Source organism: Talpa occidentalis, unplaced genomic scaffold (assembly GCF_014898055.3).
Source record: "Talpa occidentalis isolate TD23 unplaced genomic scaffold, MPIMG_talOcc4v2.1 talOcc4.5, whole genome shotgun sequence".
NCBI classification, from domain to species: Eukaryota; Metazoa; Chordata; class Mammalia; order Eulipotyphla; family Talpidae; genus Talpa; species Talpa occidentalis.
The window spans coordinates 93,452,553-93,468,536 of NW_023604861.1; the positions used below are offsets into that span (position 1 = coordinate 93,452,553).

At 47.8% G+C, this 15,984-nt stretch overlaps 1 protein-coding gene across 2 annotated transcripts in view; it reads left to right on the forward strand.

Annotated features, from left to right (window-relative positions):
* Window positions 1-823: 823 nt before the first annotated feature.
* Window positions 824-15,984, forward strand: part of TCF7L1 (transcription factor 7 like 1) — a 147,254-nt gene continuing 132,093 nt past the window's right edge. For both annotated transcript variants that reach the window (XM_037527732.2, XM_037527734.2), the window contains exons 1-3: window positions 824-1,060; window positions 1,144-1,207; window positions 1,431-1,558. In XM_037527732.2, coding sequence (XP_037383629.2) covers window positions 824-1,060; window positions 1,144-1,207; window positions 1,431-1,558 — 429 coding nt within the window. The remainder of the gene's footprint in view (window positions 1,061-1,143; window positions 1,208-1,430; window positions 1,559-15,984) is intronic.

The window sequence follows — 15,984 nt, forward strand, 5'->3', positions numbered from 1 at the left end:
AGGGACGCAGCGCGGAAGGGCGCTCAGCATCACAGGATGTCATAAATTTCCCCCAAACCTCTATCTCCCCTGCCCTCCCGCGAGGGCCCCGGGACCCCGCGGGATCCCGCTCTCCAAAGCGGGGCTGTGCGCCCCGAGAGCGCCCGCAAGGGGGCAGTGCCGCCCGCCCGTCGCCGCCGCGGTGGGAGGCGAGCAGCCGCTGCAGAGTTCTGGGGGCTGGTTGGAAGAAAGTTAGGGGATGCCTCGGGGCTGGGGGCGGTCTCCAGCGGCTCGCCCGAGGGTGGGAGCGGGCCGCCGGGGCGCGGGGTGAGGCGCAGCGGAGGGGGCCGGGGCGAGCCGGGGTTCCGCGCGGCGCCCGCTGCGGGGGGCGCAGCCCCGGGAAGGTGCGAGCGGGCGGCGCGGGCGAGAAAGTGAGTGTGTGTGCGCGCCGCGGCGCTCCGGGAGCTGCGAGGCGCGGGTGTCAGCTTGCAGCCGGGGCTCCTCCCTCCGGCCCCCCTGCCCAGCCCGGCGGTCCCTCCTTCCTTCTCCGCTCGCCCCTCCCTGGCGGGCCAGGCGCTGGGACGCCCCGGCGGAGCAGGCGGCGGCGGCGAGTTGGGGAGCCCTGGGCTCGGTCCTGCCCGAGGGGCCCGAGCGGAGCCGCCCCCGCCCCGGCCCGGCCGAGCCGGCTCCGCTTCCCGCCGGCCACGCCCTGTCAAACTTTGTTGCTGCAGCCGCCGCGGCGGCGAGCCGAGCGGGCCCGGCGAGCGCGCGGGCGGGAGGGGCGCCGGGCCGGGCCGGGCGGCGAGGGGCGCCGAGCGCGGCGGCCCCGGCCCGCGGCCCCACCATGCCCCAGCTCGGCGGCGGCGGCGGAGCGGGGGGCGGCGGCGGCGCGGCGGGCGCCGGGGCGGCCGGCGGCGGGGACGACCTCGGGGCGAACGACGAGCTGATCCCCTTCCAGGACGAGGGGGGCGAGGAGCAGGAGCCGAGCAGCGACAGCGCCTCGGCGCAGCGAGACCTGGACGAGGTCAAGTCGTCCCTGGTCAACGAGTCGGAGAACCAGAGCAGCAGCTCGGACTCGGAGGTAAGGGGGCGCCCGCGGCGGATCCCGGGGGACCCCGGCCCGGCGCCCGCTCACCCGCCCTCGCCTTTGTGTCTCCTCCGCAGGCGGAGAGGCGCCCGCAGCCCGCCCGGGACTCCTTCCAGAAGCCGCGGGACTATTTCGCCGAAGGTACGTGCCGGCCCCGGGCGGCCCCCACCCCCGGACCCCGGCGCACTGGGCGGCTCCGCTCGGGCCGCCCCGGCCCCCCGTCCCCCGGGGCCGCGCCCCGCTCTCCGCCCCGCCTGGCCGCGGCCGTCCTGGGGCGCGCGTGGGGGGCGCTCGGGGCCGGAGGCCACTGTCGCGGCGCCGTCCCGGGGGCCAGGACCTCACCCCGCCTCGCTCTCGCCCGCAGTGAGAAGGCCCCAAGACGGCGCGTTCTTTAAGGGCCCCCCGTACCCCGGGTACCCCTTCCTGATGATCCCGGACCTGAGCAGCCCGTACCTCCCCAACGGACCCCTTTCTCCTGGAGGAGCGCGCACGGTGAGTGCCTTTCGCGTTGCGTCGTGGCTGGTGGGAGGCGCGGCGGGCGGGATGCGCCCCTGGGCTCTCCACGGGGTGGGGGATGGGGAGCCCGTGAGGTTCCCGGGCAGAACTTGTTTGCGAAGTTGAGCTGCTCCGGCCCGCGCCCGCGGGAGAGTGAAGTTCCCCTGATTCTCCCTTTCTGCTGGGGAGAGAATTTGGTGTCCGCTCCTGGGGTCTTTCTTGGCCTCCAGGAGTCCTGGCTCGCTTTAAAGGAGAACTTGGATGGGTGCCGGCCTTTTCGGGGGGAGGGTCCCGGTTTCCTTCCTGGATCTCGGTGGGCTCTCCCTGGCAGCTGGGTAATGGGCTGGGGGAGCCGGGCTGGCGACATCGCCCGGACTCCTGTCTCCCTGGGCTGCTGCGACTCGGTCCCTAAGAAACCTGGTATTTGTGGCGGGTTGTTCGCAGCCCCCTCTCCCCGCCCCCAGCCCTCGCGCGGGGGCCTCAACTTTTCAGCGGAGCTCGGGATTTTAAACTGGCCGAGATGATTTCGAGGGCGACCCGAGGCATTCTTCAAGTTGAGGAACTTGGCTTTTTCCCCCTTTGTTGCCGGCTTTTCTCATTTAAAGCGAGCGCTGCGACACTTTAAACCTGTTAATGGGCGCGCATTGTGTGCTGCGCGCTGGCATTTAGAGCCGTGATTAAGCAAATTGACCGGGCCCCAGACGACGTGCAAATGAGGGTGGATTCCTGCGCCCCCTCCCTGGCTCTAAACTCCCGCCCCCCGCGTCGCGAGAGGCGCAGCCCGGGGCCGGCGAGGCCTTTGTGTCCTCGGAGCCGCCACCCCACCTCAGGGCCTCTGCCCAGGTGCCAGGTCCGCCGGTCGCTCGGGGGCGGGTGCCTTCCCACCCGCTGCGTGCCAGGCTGTCTGCGCGCGGCATCGCGGGCAGTGGTCCTCTCTGCTTCCCGCCCAGCTTCCCGGTGCCTGCCAGTGCCTTTGGTTTCCGGGCGGGAGGTGTTGTCGTCTTAGGAGCAGCCTGGCAAAATCACTTTATGCTCAAGTTGGTCTTAAATAATGCCCTAATTAAAAGGCCTCCCGAAAACGCGCGGCGCTGGATGGGCGGTCTCTGCTGTCAGGGTACTGCGGTTGGAGCAGAGCGGAGGCATCTGTGGTGCTCTCCTGGCAGGCAACCTGGTTTGTGCGAGTGGAGAACAGGGGCTGTGACCAAGGGGGAGAGTTGTGGGACCACACAGGCCACACGTTCCTTTCTAGCCGGGAAGACCCTGAAACTTTGTCCCTGCTTGGAACGCCCCAGGAAGTCCTGAATAGAAGCTGGATGTGGGCATCTATCTGCCTGTTCCTTTTCTCCTTCGTATTTTAAGGGAAAAAAAAGATGAGAGTGAAAGTTGTGCAAAACAAGCTCTGACCTTGCTTAGGTTTTCACTGATTCACTTTCATGTCTGCAGGTGTATTTTATCTCTGAAAGTCTTGGTAAGTTTCCTGTAACTGTGTGAGAGAGGATGATGCATTTACCGTTTCCATTTACCATTAGATGTCTGGAAAGAGCAGTCTGGGAGGCATTAACATCTGTGTCAGCCCTGAGCCAGGTCCTGGTGCAGATAAAGTCAGGAGAAATGTCCCAAAATTGACCAATTAATTTCCTCAAGAGGACTATTTCTTCTATCTACCCATTTTTCTTTAGGGCATTTTGATTCTTCCTCTGAATGCTGACTCTGATAAGTGCCTGTTTTCATCTGTCACTCCTTGGGGAAAGTCCAAGTAGGACAATCCCCGCCTTCCGTCCTTCTACCATCTTTCCTCCCTTTTGCCACCTTGCCTGTTCTTTTGCCTAGGAACTTCCAAAGCCTTTTTTTTGCTGGTGGTGGGGAGTCCTGATAACCAAATCCAGGATATGTGGGATTTTTGGAGTTCTCCTTGGGGGGGCCAGCCTTTACCTTCTGCATGCATCTGACAGTCCCTGCTCCTCCCTGCAGCTGTTCTCTGCTCAGGCCTAAGTAGCCATCCTCCTTTCAAGCCTCCAAGGATAGTCACTCTTGTTGTCGACCCTTTGTAAGAGACTTAACATGCCTTGTCCCACTCCCTTGTGTCCCTGATGAATTACCCTTACAGAATTAAGTTCAATTTCCCCATTGTTTCTGTGCCCCTTATGTGTCTATCATTGTGTAAGTCCTGCCTGGTTACAAAGTTCATTGATATAAGAACCTGCTAATTAGACACTCTCCTTGATCATCACGGGCAGCTAGGACTAAGCACCTGATTGTCTAGATTGTAGAGTTGAGATGATGCTTTTCCTCTGCATGATTATATTTATATAATTAATGTGATTCTCACTGTAGGCAAACGTTAGACACAAAGGGGCCCTCTGTTGGCTTTTTAGCCTGGTAAAATGAATGTACATATGGAGTGGAGGTGGCTGAAGGGTTCTGTGGAGTGGGGTGATACCTGGAATAGAGGGGCTGGTTGCTCATTTGGTATACTCGGTCTTCTTTTATTTTACTTCCATATTTTACAAATGTAGATTTTGCGGCTCACAGACCTGTCAGTGCTGCACTAACGCACTTTCTGGAAATACAAGCCAGAAGTGAAAGTAGGGATTGACTGGGATGTTTTCAGGGTGTTAATTGACCCTAGGAATGGCAAGTAACTGAACTGTAGCACCCTCATCCGCTGGCATAATTCCGGCGGGGACACCTGGGGGCTAGCCAGTCTTAGAGTCCAGCCATCTCTTCCCGGTGTATTACCTTTGCCCTCCACTCTGGTTTGGCTGGGAGGCTGGGAAGTGGCCTCTTCCTGAGGCTCTTTAGAGAAGAGGTTCCCCTTAACCTGGGGTGTGTGCCAAGCCTCTGTGCTGTGATTCATTCTCATTGGAGCCCTGAGGACTGTGGCCTATGCAGAGAGGAATAACACCCACACGCCGTTTCTCAGTACAAATAGTCACCCCAAAATGATACGTTCATTCATGAAAAGTCTTCATAAGTTGACCAAATGACCTCGGTGCTGTTGATTAAAATTTTGTTAGGAAAATATAAGTCAACACAGAAGAAAGTGAAGGTCAAAAATACTTTAAGGTTAATTTTCTCTGAAGAGAAAATGTTGAATGTGGTTCAGTGAGCTACCTACAAAGTGATAGAGATGGTTTGACTGTGACCACAATAGGAGAGTTAATGACGTTTTGGAAAAGGACACATCTCAGTAGAGTTATAAAGGGAGTCTATGGTTTTTGTGTCCAGCTTATAAATTTAGGAGCCACTGCTGCACAATCGCTCAGTGCTTGCACCTTTCTTTAACCATCTTGTCTCACATTTCTACATGAAATTGTTTTGTTCTTCCAATGTGTACTTATTTTTTTTTTTAAAGATTTATTTATTTATGCAGACAAGAGCTAGGGTAGTAGGGCCAGAGATGCGGGGTGGGGGTGGGGCGGTGAGAAGATTCACCAGAGACAAAGTGGAGAACAGAACAGGCAGACTGGCTGAAATACACTGCTGAGGGGAGCAGCGGGCGAGTCAGGAGAGGTCTGCTGTGCCATGTGGGTTTCTCCCTGGCTGGCGGGGGATCCAACTTGTGCTGCAAAGGCTGTGGATTGCTTCATAGTGCGGTGCTTAACCCCTTGCACCACCAGAGGCCCTATGTACTTATTTTTAAGTCCATCATATCCCACTGTTTCCATGAGCAGTCTTGCCAATATACTGGGTATTCCTATTTTTTCTCGACATAAAGAAACCCAAGCAGAAATTTTTGTACATAGAGAATTTTTTTTACATAGAGAAACCCACAGAGAAATTTTTACAAGTTACATGTAAAAGCTAAGTAAAGCCTTTTCTTTGGGAAGATCAGTATAAACATGCTGCTTTTGGTAAAATTCTTTTAAGCCATTTCATCTAAATATAACTTCTGTTCCATTTTTTTCCTAAATATAACTCAGGGTTTAATGAGGGCTTTTCACATGGAATGAGCTTTTGTGAGGTCTCTGTCTCTGTTGCTGAAGTTTTGGCACTTGTATTGCTGGTGTGACGGTTGGTGACAAACTGTGGAGGGACAAATCCCTGACAGTCTTTTATCTTTGGTGGATGAATCTGTCAGGGAATTCCTGACTGACTTTGTTGTCATTTTGGAAAGTTGTAATGCACACACAATCTGCTGTTAATGTTGAATGTTTCAGTCTTTACCATGATGTGAAAAGTTACCCAAAAAAGTGGGATAAAAAAAGAATTTCAGTGATTAAATTGTTGAGAAGTCTAAAGTGCAAAGATCTTGTTTATACTACAATTTGAAGACAACTTTCAATTGCTGAACTGGGGGAATTCAGATTGGCATCCTTAAGATTAAGATCTCACTTCATTTGATGTTTACTTGAGGCTCTGTCATAGGCAGTGGCTAAAAGGACTGTGGAAGATAGGATGAATCAGACCCAGCTTTGCCCTAAAGGATTTAAAAATTGAATTAGGAAGACTTAGTTTTAGCACAAAGCTCTATAATAGGAAGTCTTTGTTAGGCGTCATTAATGTCCAGAGAAGAATTTTCAGAATAAAGAGACTATAAAAATGGCTCTGGACTGACTTGATTAAGCAGGCAAGTAGAGGAACTTGTTTTAAGCTAGTCCCTGAAACTCAGTCATTCTTTCATTCAAAAGAATTCTTGTTAATTATAAAAAATTAAACAATACAGAGGTTCTTAAGGTGAAAAATGGAAGTCTTTTTTTTTTTTTTTTTTTTTTTTTTGTGTTCATTCCCATTACGGAGTAGAAACCAGCATCACAATTACAAAATGAAAAGTTCAGGGATATTTGGGGTGATACAAGTTATTCCATTTGCATGGAAGGGGAAGGGGTTGGGGCTTGGAGTGCTTTGAATGCCAGTAAAGTACCTGGTCTTATTCAGGAAGTAACTGAGAATCCTCAAAAGTTATACTGGGAAGTGATGTGACTCATACATGTGCTTAGAAAGATACTAATGATTGGAGAGGTGAAGCTAGAACAGCGAGAAGACTCACAGGCGGCCAGTGGGGAGGTGTTTACTAGTATCCAAATGGAAAGGAAAAGTAGGATGGAAGAGAATGGTGGTGCTGGGAGGAGGGGTCCTGGAGGCAGAAAGTGACGGATGTCATGGTTTACTCTTGGTGTCTGAGCCTGGGTGACTGGGGGAACAATGTCTTGCCCCTGCCTTCCCTTCTGGCCTCCCCAGGGCTGGACAGATGCTCATGAATATTTTGGCAATCACGAAGGTCTGTGAGAGCCTCTCATTTGGGGGGAACTGCTGAGTTTCGTTGGAGACTTTGGGTGTGAGGGGATGTTGAGGGATAGTTGGAACTGCTGCAGCTGGATGGTGTAGGAGGGAGGAGGAGAGAAGGGAGAGAGGTGCTGTCCTTCAGTGAGCTGAAGGAGAGGAAGATGCACTTATCAGGGTGGGAGAAGAGCTTTGGTACCAGCTGTGACTTGGGATCTGGAGGGGAAGAAGGAGGAGGCATGGCCTTCAGTGTTAGATGTCACAGCGAGGGGGAAGAAGATGGAGTTGTCAAGAGGAGCTTGGGAATTCAGCAATTACATTATTGGTGTCCATGGAGGAAAGTGGTGATAAAAATAAGGGAGGAGTGACATTGGCTTAGGGGTTCCCAATAGGGTGTCTAAGCGCTGTGCCAGGACTGTCTTCCTTGGGTGTGACTCATCCCTCTTTCCTCAGCTGGCACCGCAGACCAGATGCCACAGGTGGGAGCAGCCTCATCTCTGTCCCTGCAAATCTCACACATGTGTTACACTTTCTGTACACTGTTGGAGAGTCAGACTCTAGACAACTCTTTGTAAAAGTTTGGCTGTGGCAAGAAGGGGAAACGAAGAACCATAGGCTTTGGAGAGAGTATTTGGGACGCTAGAGTGGCAACTTGTAAGACAGCAGGGAAGGGTGGTGGATGAATAGGGAGGAAGACAGAAGACCAAGAACTTTAGGAAGAAGGCTGTGTTCTTCCTTCGTCAATGGCGGATGCTTCTTAGTTGTTTGTTCTCCCAATTTTGCAGACAAGACTGAGAGTTGAAGATGAGGATGTAGAAAAACGCAGAGGCGGAATTGACAGCAATTGAGAGGGGAGTGCATTGTAGCTTTGATCTTCTCAGTATATCCAAAGGCAGGAGTGGGGGTTCTGGAATTTTGTTGGCATCAGGGAGACTACTGACCCCCTCCTCTGCACTGACCTTCTCCTGCACCCCATTATAAAGCTGAAAATGTTGGGAACTTTTTAATTGTTTGTTAAATTATGTTTAGGTTTGGGTGAAAGATAGGACACATCTGGGACAGTTTCCTTCTTTTTGTTGTCTAGAGTTGGCTGATTTTGAAAGAGGGTAGAGATGGAATCAAAATACAACTCTGTGGCAGTCAGTGGCAGATATTGGGAGGAGGAAGGACTGATGACTTTTAAGAAAATTGCCCTGTATGGGCTAATCTAATGTACTTTTGGAGATTTTTATGTGTCTTATGTTTTGTGTTATCTTTTTTTTTTTTCCAGATTTATTTGTTTATGCATATGAGAACTGGGGTGTGGGCCAGAGGTGCTGGGGGTGAGAGGATTCACCAGAGACAGAGTGGGGAACAGAATAGGCAGATTGACTGAAATACGCTGCTGAGGGGAGCAGCGGGTAAGACAGGAGAGGTCTGCTGTGCCAAGTGGGTATCTCCCTGGCTGGTGGGGGATCCAACTCATGCTGCAGTGGCTGGTGAGAGCCTCACAGTCCTGTCTTTAACCCCTGTGCCACCAGAGAGGCCCTGTTTTGTATTATCTTCTCCCAAACTGGGCTGGATTTAGGGAAAGACTAAATAAACCCATCTTTCATACCTCAGCATTTAGGAGTGAGTGGAACATGAACTTTCACCAGTGAAGCCCTGGGCTGTGTACAAGCTCCATCTGTGACCCAAGGTGTTGGAGATGCTCTGAGTCACTTCAACTGACAGATAACTTTAAGGTTATAATATGAATTTTAGAATCCTAAATTCTTCCTTTTTATTATGTATACAACCTAGAGGTTTTTGTGGGAAAATGAACATTTAGCTTAGACATACACTTCAGAGTTTGAAAAAAAAAATGTTAGACTAAACATGACCTTTTCCAAGACTCTCTGTGATGTGATAGGGGTGACAACTCTAGTTCCATGGGCTCCTCAGGAGAGATGTACTAACACTCCTAGTCTCCAGTTGTGTGATAGCATTTTAGAAATCTGTTTTATTCAAGAGGAGGAATAAAGCCCCACATTTTTACCTTCATTGTAGAAAAAAAAGCATGAAATAAATATAAGCATAAACTTCATAAAAAAAACTTCAGGTAACTAGTAAATATGTGATACTATATGCAACCTCCAAGGTAGTCAGAAAATGCCAGGTGCTATCTTTTCCTGTTCTTGAAATGTGTAAATAGCTCCATCTCATTTGGAAAGCACTTGGCAATGGTCACTAAACCTTAATATTTGTCATAGCTTCAGATCTGCTAGGAAGTAGATACTTATTCTTATTTGCTGCTGTGCAAACAGACTTGTAGAAGTCAAGTGTCTTTTCCAAGGTCACACTCCTGGTAATTGGCAGTGCCACGATTTGAACTGGGTTGCGAGTCCAAAGCCTACATCTTCCCATTTCACCACGGATTCTACTACAGATCTGATATAATAGCACCGCCTCCTCTTGGGAAAAGGAAAGCTGCCCTTTGTTTCCCAGTTCAGAAATCCTGGTGTGAGTTATCAGCTGGGGTGGTGGGTAGGGAGATTTGTTCTGACTTCACAAATTGGACCTGGGAATGTCCCCTCCCAAATAAACAGTTGTCCCAGTGAGAAGTGGCGGTGCTCAAGTTGCCCCACCAGGACCGTGCTCTGCAGGGGATAAATAGGCTTTCGTGGGCTGCCCCAGAAACTTCACCAGCACATTACCCTCTTTCAGAGAAAAAAGTGGTTCTCCACTAATATTTTTTTTTTAATAATAAATTTTATTTTTATATTCCCCCATACAATTGCAAACGCCCCATTCTGACCCCAATCCTTCCCCTCCCGCCCCCCACCCCCCAAAAAGTGTCTCTGGTTCATAGTTTTTTGTTGATTTTGATTTTCACTTTCTTATATTCATTTTCCTGGTCCCTTATTTAAGTTTTCTAGATTCCTGCTATGAGTGAGACCATCCGGTATTTTTCTTTTTCATTTTGGCTTATTTCGCTGAGCATGATCCCTTCCAGCGCCATCCATGTTGCTGCAAATTGCATGTGTTTATCTTTTTTGAATGCTGAGTAATATTCCATGGTATATATGTACCACATCTTCTTGATCCAGTCATCTATTTTTGGGCATTTGGGTTGTTTCCAAAGCTTAGCTATTGTAAACAGTGCTGCTATAAACATAGGGGTGCAGGTGCTCTTTGGAATTGATGTTTCTGTGTCCTTTGGGTAAATACCTAGGAGTGGAATTGCTGGATCATATGGAAGCTCTATGTTTAGTAGGTCCAGAAATCTCCACACAGCTCTCCATAGTGGTTGGACCAGTTTGCACTCCCACCAACAGTGCAGAAGAGTTCCTTTTTCTCCACACCCTCGCCAACATTTGTTGTTGCTAGTTTTTTTAATATGTGCCATTCTCACTGGTGTGAGATGGTATCTCATGGTAGTTTTGATTTGCATTTCCCTGATTACAAGTGATGTTGAACATTTTTTCATATGTCTGTTGGCCATTTGCATTTCCTCTTCAGAGAAGTTTCTTTTTAGCTCTTCTGCCCATTTTTTGACTGGATTATTTTCTTTGTTGTTGCTGAGTCTCATCAGCTCTTTGCAGATTTTTGTGATCAGTCCTTTATCATTAGTGTTGGGTGCAAAAATGTTCTCCCAGTTGGTGGGGTTTCTCTTTGTTTTTGTTATTGTCTCTTTTGCTGTCTCCACTAATATTTGAACTTTTTTCTCTGTTGAAACTAGTGAGGTTTGGAAGAATACACAAGTGAGTCTTTGGAAGAAGGCAGAGGAGTATATACTCGCTACCGCTTCGAGTTGGATTACAGCATAGTTGAATTAGCAAGCATGTTTGAGTTAACAAGCCAAGCTCTGGTGAACTAAGTGTGCAAATGCTATTTCCTTATTGTTCATTTTATAAAATATTTTATAAATTGGTTGCTTTTAAAAATTTGATCTGTAAGTTAAACATCAGTCTCAATCATCTATAACTATTGCAGTAAATTGACTAATAAATAAATAAGCACAAAACATTTACACAAGTTATTCTGGAAATTGCAGAGAATATATTTCTCTTCTTTGCCTGCCTCTGATCTTTGTAGGGGTGAGGGGAAAAGAAAGAGGGAGCGATTGAGAGAGTGAATGTATAGAAGATAGTTTGAAATTATGAGCTGGGTAATTCAGTGCTTTTCCTTCCACTTCCCAAATAATATTTGCATGCTTGGTTCACCAGAGCTTGATTTGTTATCTTCCAGGTAGTCTTTTTCTGAAAACAACCTGGTGGAAAGATTAATAGGAGGGCTTCAGAGTATGATAGAGTTGGAGAGACACTTGGGGTCCTGACTCAGCTCTGAAGATTTGGGATTGCAAGACACTACATCCTAGTGAGATAAGCGTATCTTGTACCTCATAAAGTAAATGGGGCTCTTATTTGAAGGAGTGACTAGAAAACATGTAGAAAAGCAGATATAAATATGAGAGATACTAATGGTGATACTAAGGCATAAGTCTGAGACATTCTGATGGTGATTAAGAAATAGATGGATCTGATGATGAGGATGAAAACCCAAAGAACCAAAAGCTGATCAATTTACAAGTCCAGATTTGTTGGCAAATCAACTCCTGATGTTCAGGAGTACACTGTTGTCCATAAATTCCAAAAAGGCTGTATCAGGGCATGTAAAATCAGTTGGATTTATAACACAGCCCATCTAGGGTGGTTCGGGTGTTCTTTCCTGAGAGTCTTATTCAGGAACCCTGCATGGATAACATGTAGCCTCTGAGCTGGCAGGAACTATCCGGTCTACGTTTTGGGCCAGGAGAATGCACTTGAAGGCTGTGGACTTGCCCGGGATCAAACTATTATGAAGAAGCAGGTCTGGAGCTCGCTGCATTCATGAAAGCTTTTTAACCGCTCAGGGAGATCTACAGTATGCCCTGCAGAAAGCAGTGCTTCAGGTCTGCTGCACCACATGGGTAGCTCCCTGGCCAGGGATTGAACTCGTGCTGCAGTAGCTGTGGATAGTTTCATAGGTTTGTCTTAACCCCTTGCGCCGCCAGGGAGGCCTTGTATTTCTACTTTACAAAATATTCCTGATTAAACTGTTACACCTGACCTGCGATGAGTGATTCATACACATTTGTTGAATGTTGACAGTATGAATATTTTTTATTTTTTAAAGATTTATTTATTTATTTATACAAGAACCGGGGGACAGGCCAGATGTGCGGGAGGGTGAGAGGATTCAACCGAGACAGGGCTGGGTACAGAATAGGCAGACTGATGAAATACACTCTTGAGGGGAGCAGTGGGGCGCAACAGGAGAGGTCTGCCGTGCCATGTGGGACCGTCGTCGGCTGGCCAGGATCGAACCAGTGCTGCAGAGGCTGCGGACAGCTTCACAGTGCGGCGCTCAACCACCTGCGCCACCAGGGGAGGCCCGACAGTATGAATATTTAAACATCAATATGGGAACAAAAAAAAAAAAAGAAAGAAAAAGCTTTGTAGGCACCTGCAGAGTTCCAGGGCACGATAGCACACCATTTTCAACTGCTACCACCTTGAACTCCAGTACATCTAACATAATCTCTGTTGTATGCATAGGAGGAAACTGAGACTGAGAGAGCAGTAAGTCAGGAGTCCAGAGTCACCTCTCTAGAAGGTGGGAAAGCTAGCATTCTACCCACAATGCTGTAATTTTCCTTACTGAAAGTTGACAGGCAAATTGATGTGGAAATGCTGGTTGGAGTAAGATACAAAGAAATGGTGTGTCTGAGTAAAAGATGAGTAATGACTCACATTTCTTTGCATTCATTCTTTTTGGTGGTATTTCCAGCTCTTTTCACTTAGGAGGCACTTTGAATCACTACCTCTGCCTGGGGTAGAATCAGAGCCTTTAAAGGCTGTTTTTTTATAGTTTCAGAGCTGGTATTCACTGCTTTCTTAGCTTTTCTGTCTCTACAGCTGCATGGCCTTCCCGCCATGGCCCTTGTGTCTTCCTTCTGGCATGGAGAGGTGGTAAACCTGGTTCCTTAGATATGATATGTGATACTGTTATGTGTATCTGTGTGCTTGGTCTATTGGTACTTTGCCTACTTCCTACCCCTGACCAACCCCTTTTTCTTGCACATGTCTGCAAATTATTGCTATTATTTTTTTAAGATTTATTTATTTATCCACACAAGCACTGGACATAGTCAGAAGCGCGGGAGGGTGAGAGAATTCACCAGAGCCAGAGCGGGGAACAGAACAGGCAGACCGACGAAATTCATGCTGAGGGGAACAGCGGGCGCAGCAGGAGAGGTCTGCGCGCCATGTGGGACCCTCGCCAGCAGCTGGGGGATCGAACCGGCGCTACAAAGGCTGCGGGCAGCTTCGTAGCCCAGCACTCAACTGCTGCGCCAACAGGGGAGGCCCTGCAAATTATTTTATATGTAAGTTGGATATAATCATTACTCATTAATTATAGTATCTATTTAAACTTTTCTAGGTGGGATGCATAGAGGAGAAGCATAGGGAGAATAGAGATATGTGAGTTGAAAATACTCTGTATTTCTACTTTATTTTTTTTTAAGATTTATTTATTTATGCATACAAGTACTGGGGTACAGGCCAGAAGTGTGGGGAGTGAGAGGATTCACCAGAGATAGAGTGGGGAACAGACAGGCAGATGTACTGAAATACACTGCTGAGGGGAGCAGCGGGCGAGTCAGGAGAGGTCTGCTGCACCACGTGGGTAGCTCCCTGGCCAGGGATCGAATTCGTGCTGCAGTAGCTGTGGATAGCTTCATAGGTTGCGTCTTAACCCCTTGTGCCGCCAGGGAGGCCTTGCATTTCTACTTTTCAATGAAAGCATTTTTGTTAGAAAGTCCATGTTGGGGAGAGTGGCAATGGAAGCTCTGAAGTGGGGAATGGATAAGCCTCACATGTGTGCCAGGCCCACCTGAAGAGAGTTAGTGCAGAGGTGGTGAGAAAGAGCCTGGTGTTTTGGAGAGCAAACTCTCTCCCAGTAAGCTGTTCCTTTGACCTTGCACTGAGGAGAGGAGAGAGGAACTTGAGTGGAGAGAAGCCCAAGGCTTGAGGGACAAAGAAGCACCCTCCCCTGACAGGGGAGGCAGTGTGGCTAAGGGAACTCAGGTTGGCCGCAGCCAGCCTGGCCTTGAATCCCAGCCCGGCCACTGCCTGGCTCTGTGCCTCTGTGCCCCAGGGTCCTCTTCGGCAAAACGAGGATAATGGTAGTATTTGAGGGTCACTGAATTAACATTCTGGGTGAATGGACTGCATTTTATTTTTTTTTTTTAAATGTTTTTTTTTTTTTTTTTTTTTTTATAGAGGCATGCTTTATTTATTTGTTTGCTGGTTTGTTTGTTTGTTTTTGTTTATACATGCACTGGGCACAGTCAGAAGCGCGGGAGGGTGAGAGAATTCACCAGAGCCAGAGCGGGGAGCAGAGCAGGCAGAAGGACCGAAGTACACTGCTGAGGGGAGCAGCGGGCGGCAGGAGAGGTCTGCACGCCATGTGGGACCCTCCTCTGGTGGCCGGGGAGCAGCCGGGGATCGAACCGGCGCCGCAGAGGCCGCGGGCAGCTTCGCAACCCAGCGCTCAACCGCTGCGCCACCGGGGAGGCCCAGGGACTGCATTTTAAAACCTGGATTTGTCCAATGCTAAAATGAAATGTCAACATTATAGAATGAATCCCTGGGCTATAAAAAGAAATGAGAAATGTCATCAAAATAATTTATAGTATTATTATAGCTTTATTAAGATTTTTAGTGGCCAAAATTTTTAACCACTATTTTAACAAGTGGATATTTTCTTGCAGTATTCAAAAATATTTTATAGGAAAGAATCAAATGGTATAGTCAGGGGAAAACTAGAAATGCTTAAAAGTAATTAATATATCAACTTTAGTACTTTTTGCAGGTTTTGAATTTACATGATGTTAATATTCTTTGCAAAGACAAATCACTAACAGAATTGTCAGGTTATGTGAGCTTTTACTCAAGTAGTTATCAACAAGATGATATATATACAATTAATTCATAGATATAGAATATATGTTTTTATATTTTTGAAACTTTTTACTTGGCATAATTTCAGAGAAGAAGGTGGAAAATAGAGCAAAGAATTTCCACGTATCTCCCCCCCTACATTTCCTTAAATGTCAATGTTTACTACATTTTCTTGATGTTTCTTTCAATTTTTTTTTCTGAATCATTTGATTGAGAGTAATTTGCAGACACAATGCCCCTTTACTCCAAATAGCTTCTTGTGCATTTCCTAAAATCCAGAGCTTTCAAACACTTTACTTGTAGAAATCAGAAAATTAGCATAGAGATGGTACTGTTGTCTTCTCTACGCACTGGATTCTTGCTCTGCCAGTTATTTTCCTAATGTCTTTCTTATTTAAAAAAAAAAAATTTGGAGGGATGTAGCAGAAGGTGTCCAGAAAGAGTTCAGTGTCATGAGCTATATGCTGGGCTGTCTTTTTAACATCCTTCAATCTAGAACAGTTCTTTTATGTGTATCTCTTGTCTTCTTGAAGACTTTTGTAGAAGGACCTTGAATTATTTTCTGATGTTTCTTCATGAGTTTTTTGAGGTTGTAAATTGTTGGCAAGAACACTATAGAGTTGATGCAGTATTGATCACTTGGGTTTCTCTAGGAAAGTTACAACTTTTACTTTTTGTAATTAATAAGTGTCTTGTGAGGAGATACTCTGAAACTATGCAAATATCCCATTTTACACCAAACTTTTACCCATTGGTTTTGGTATCCATTGGTATTGTTTGGTATCCACTGGATTTATTTGGTATCCATTGATATTTCTTTCTCTTTTTTTTAAAAAAGATTTATTTATTTATGCATACACGAGCTGGGGGTATAGGCCAGTGGTTTGGGGGCCTGGGGGTGAGATGATTCACCAAAGACAGAGTAAGGAGCAGAACAGGCAGATCTACTAAAATACACTGCTGAGGGGAGCAATGGGCAAGACAGGAGAGGTCTGCTGCTCCATATGTGGGTCAGTCCCCGCTGGGGATCGAACTCATGCTGATAGCTTCATAGTGCTGAGACTTAACTTCTTGCACCACCAAGGAGGCCCTCCATTGATATTTCTTGACAGAAACAATTGTTACTGTGGTAATGGTCAAGCTGATGGTGAAATCTATAAAGTTGAACATTGTAGGGCAAGAACAATAATTTTCAGTTGTCTAAGTTGTTAGATTGTCAAAGTATGATGAAGA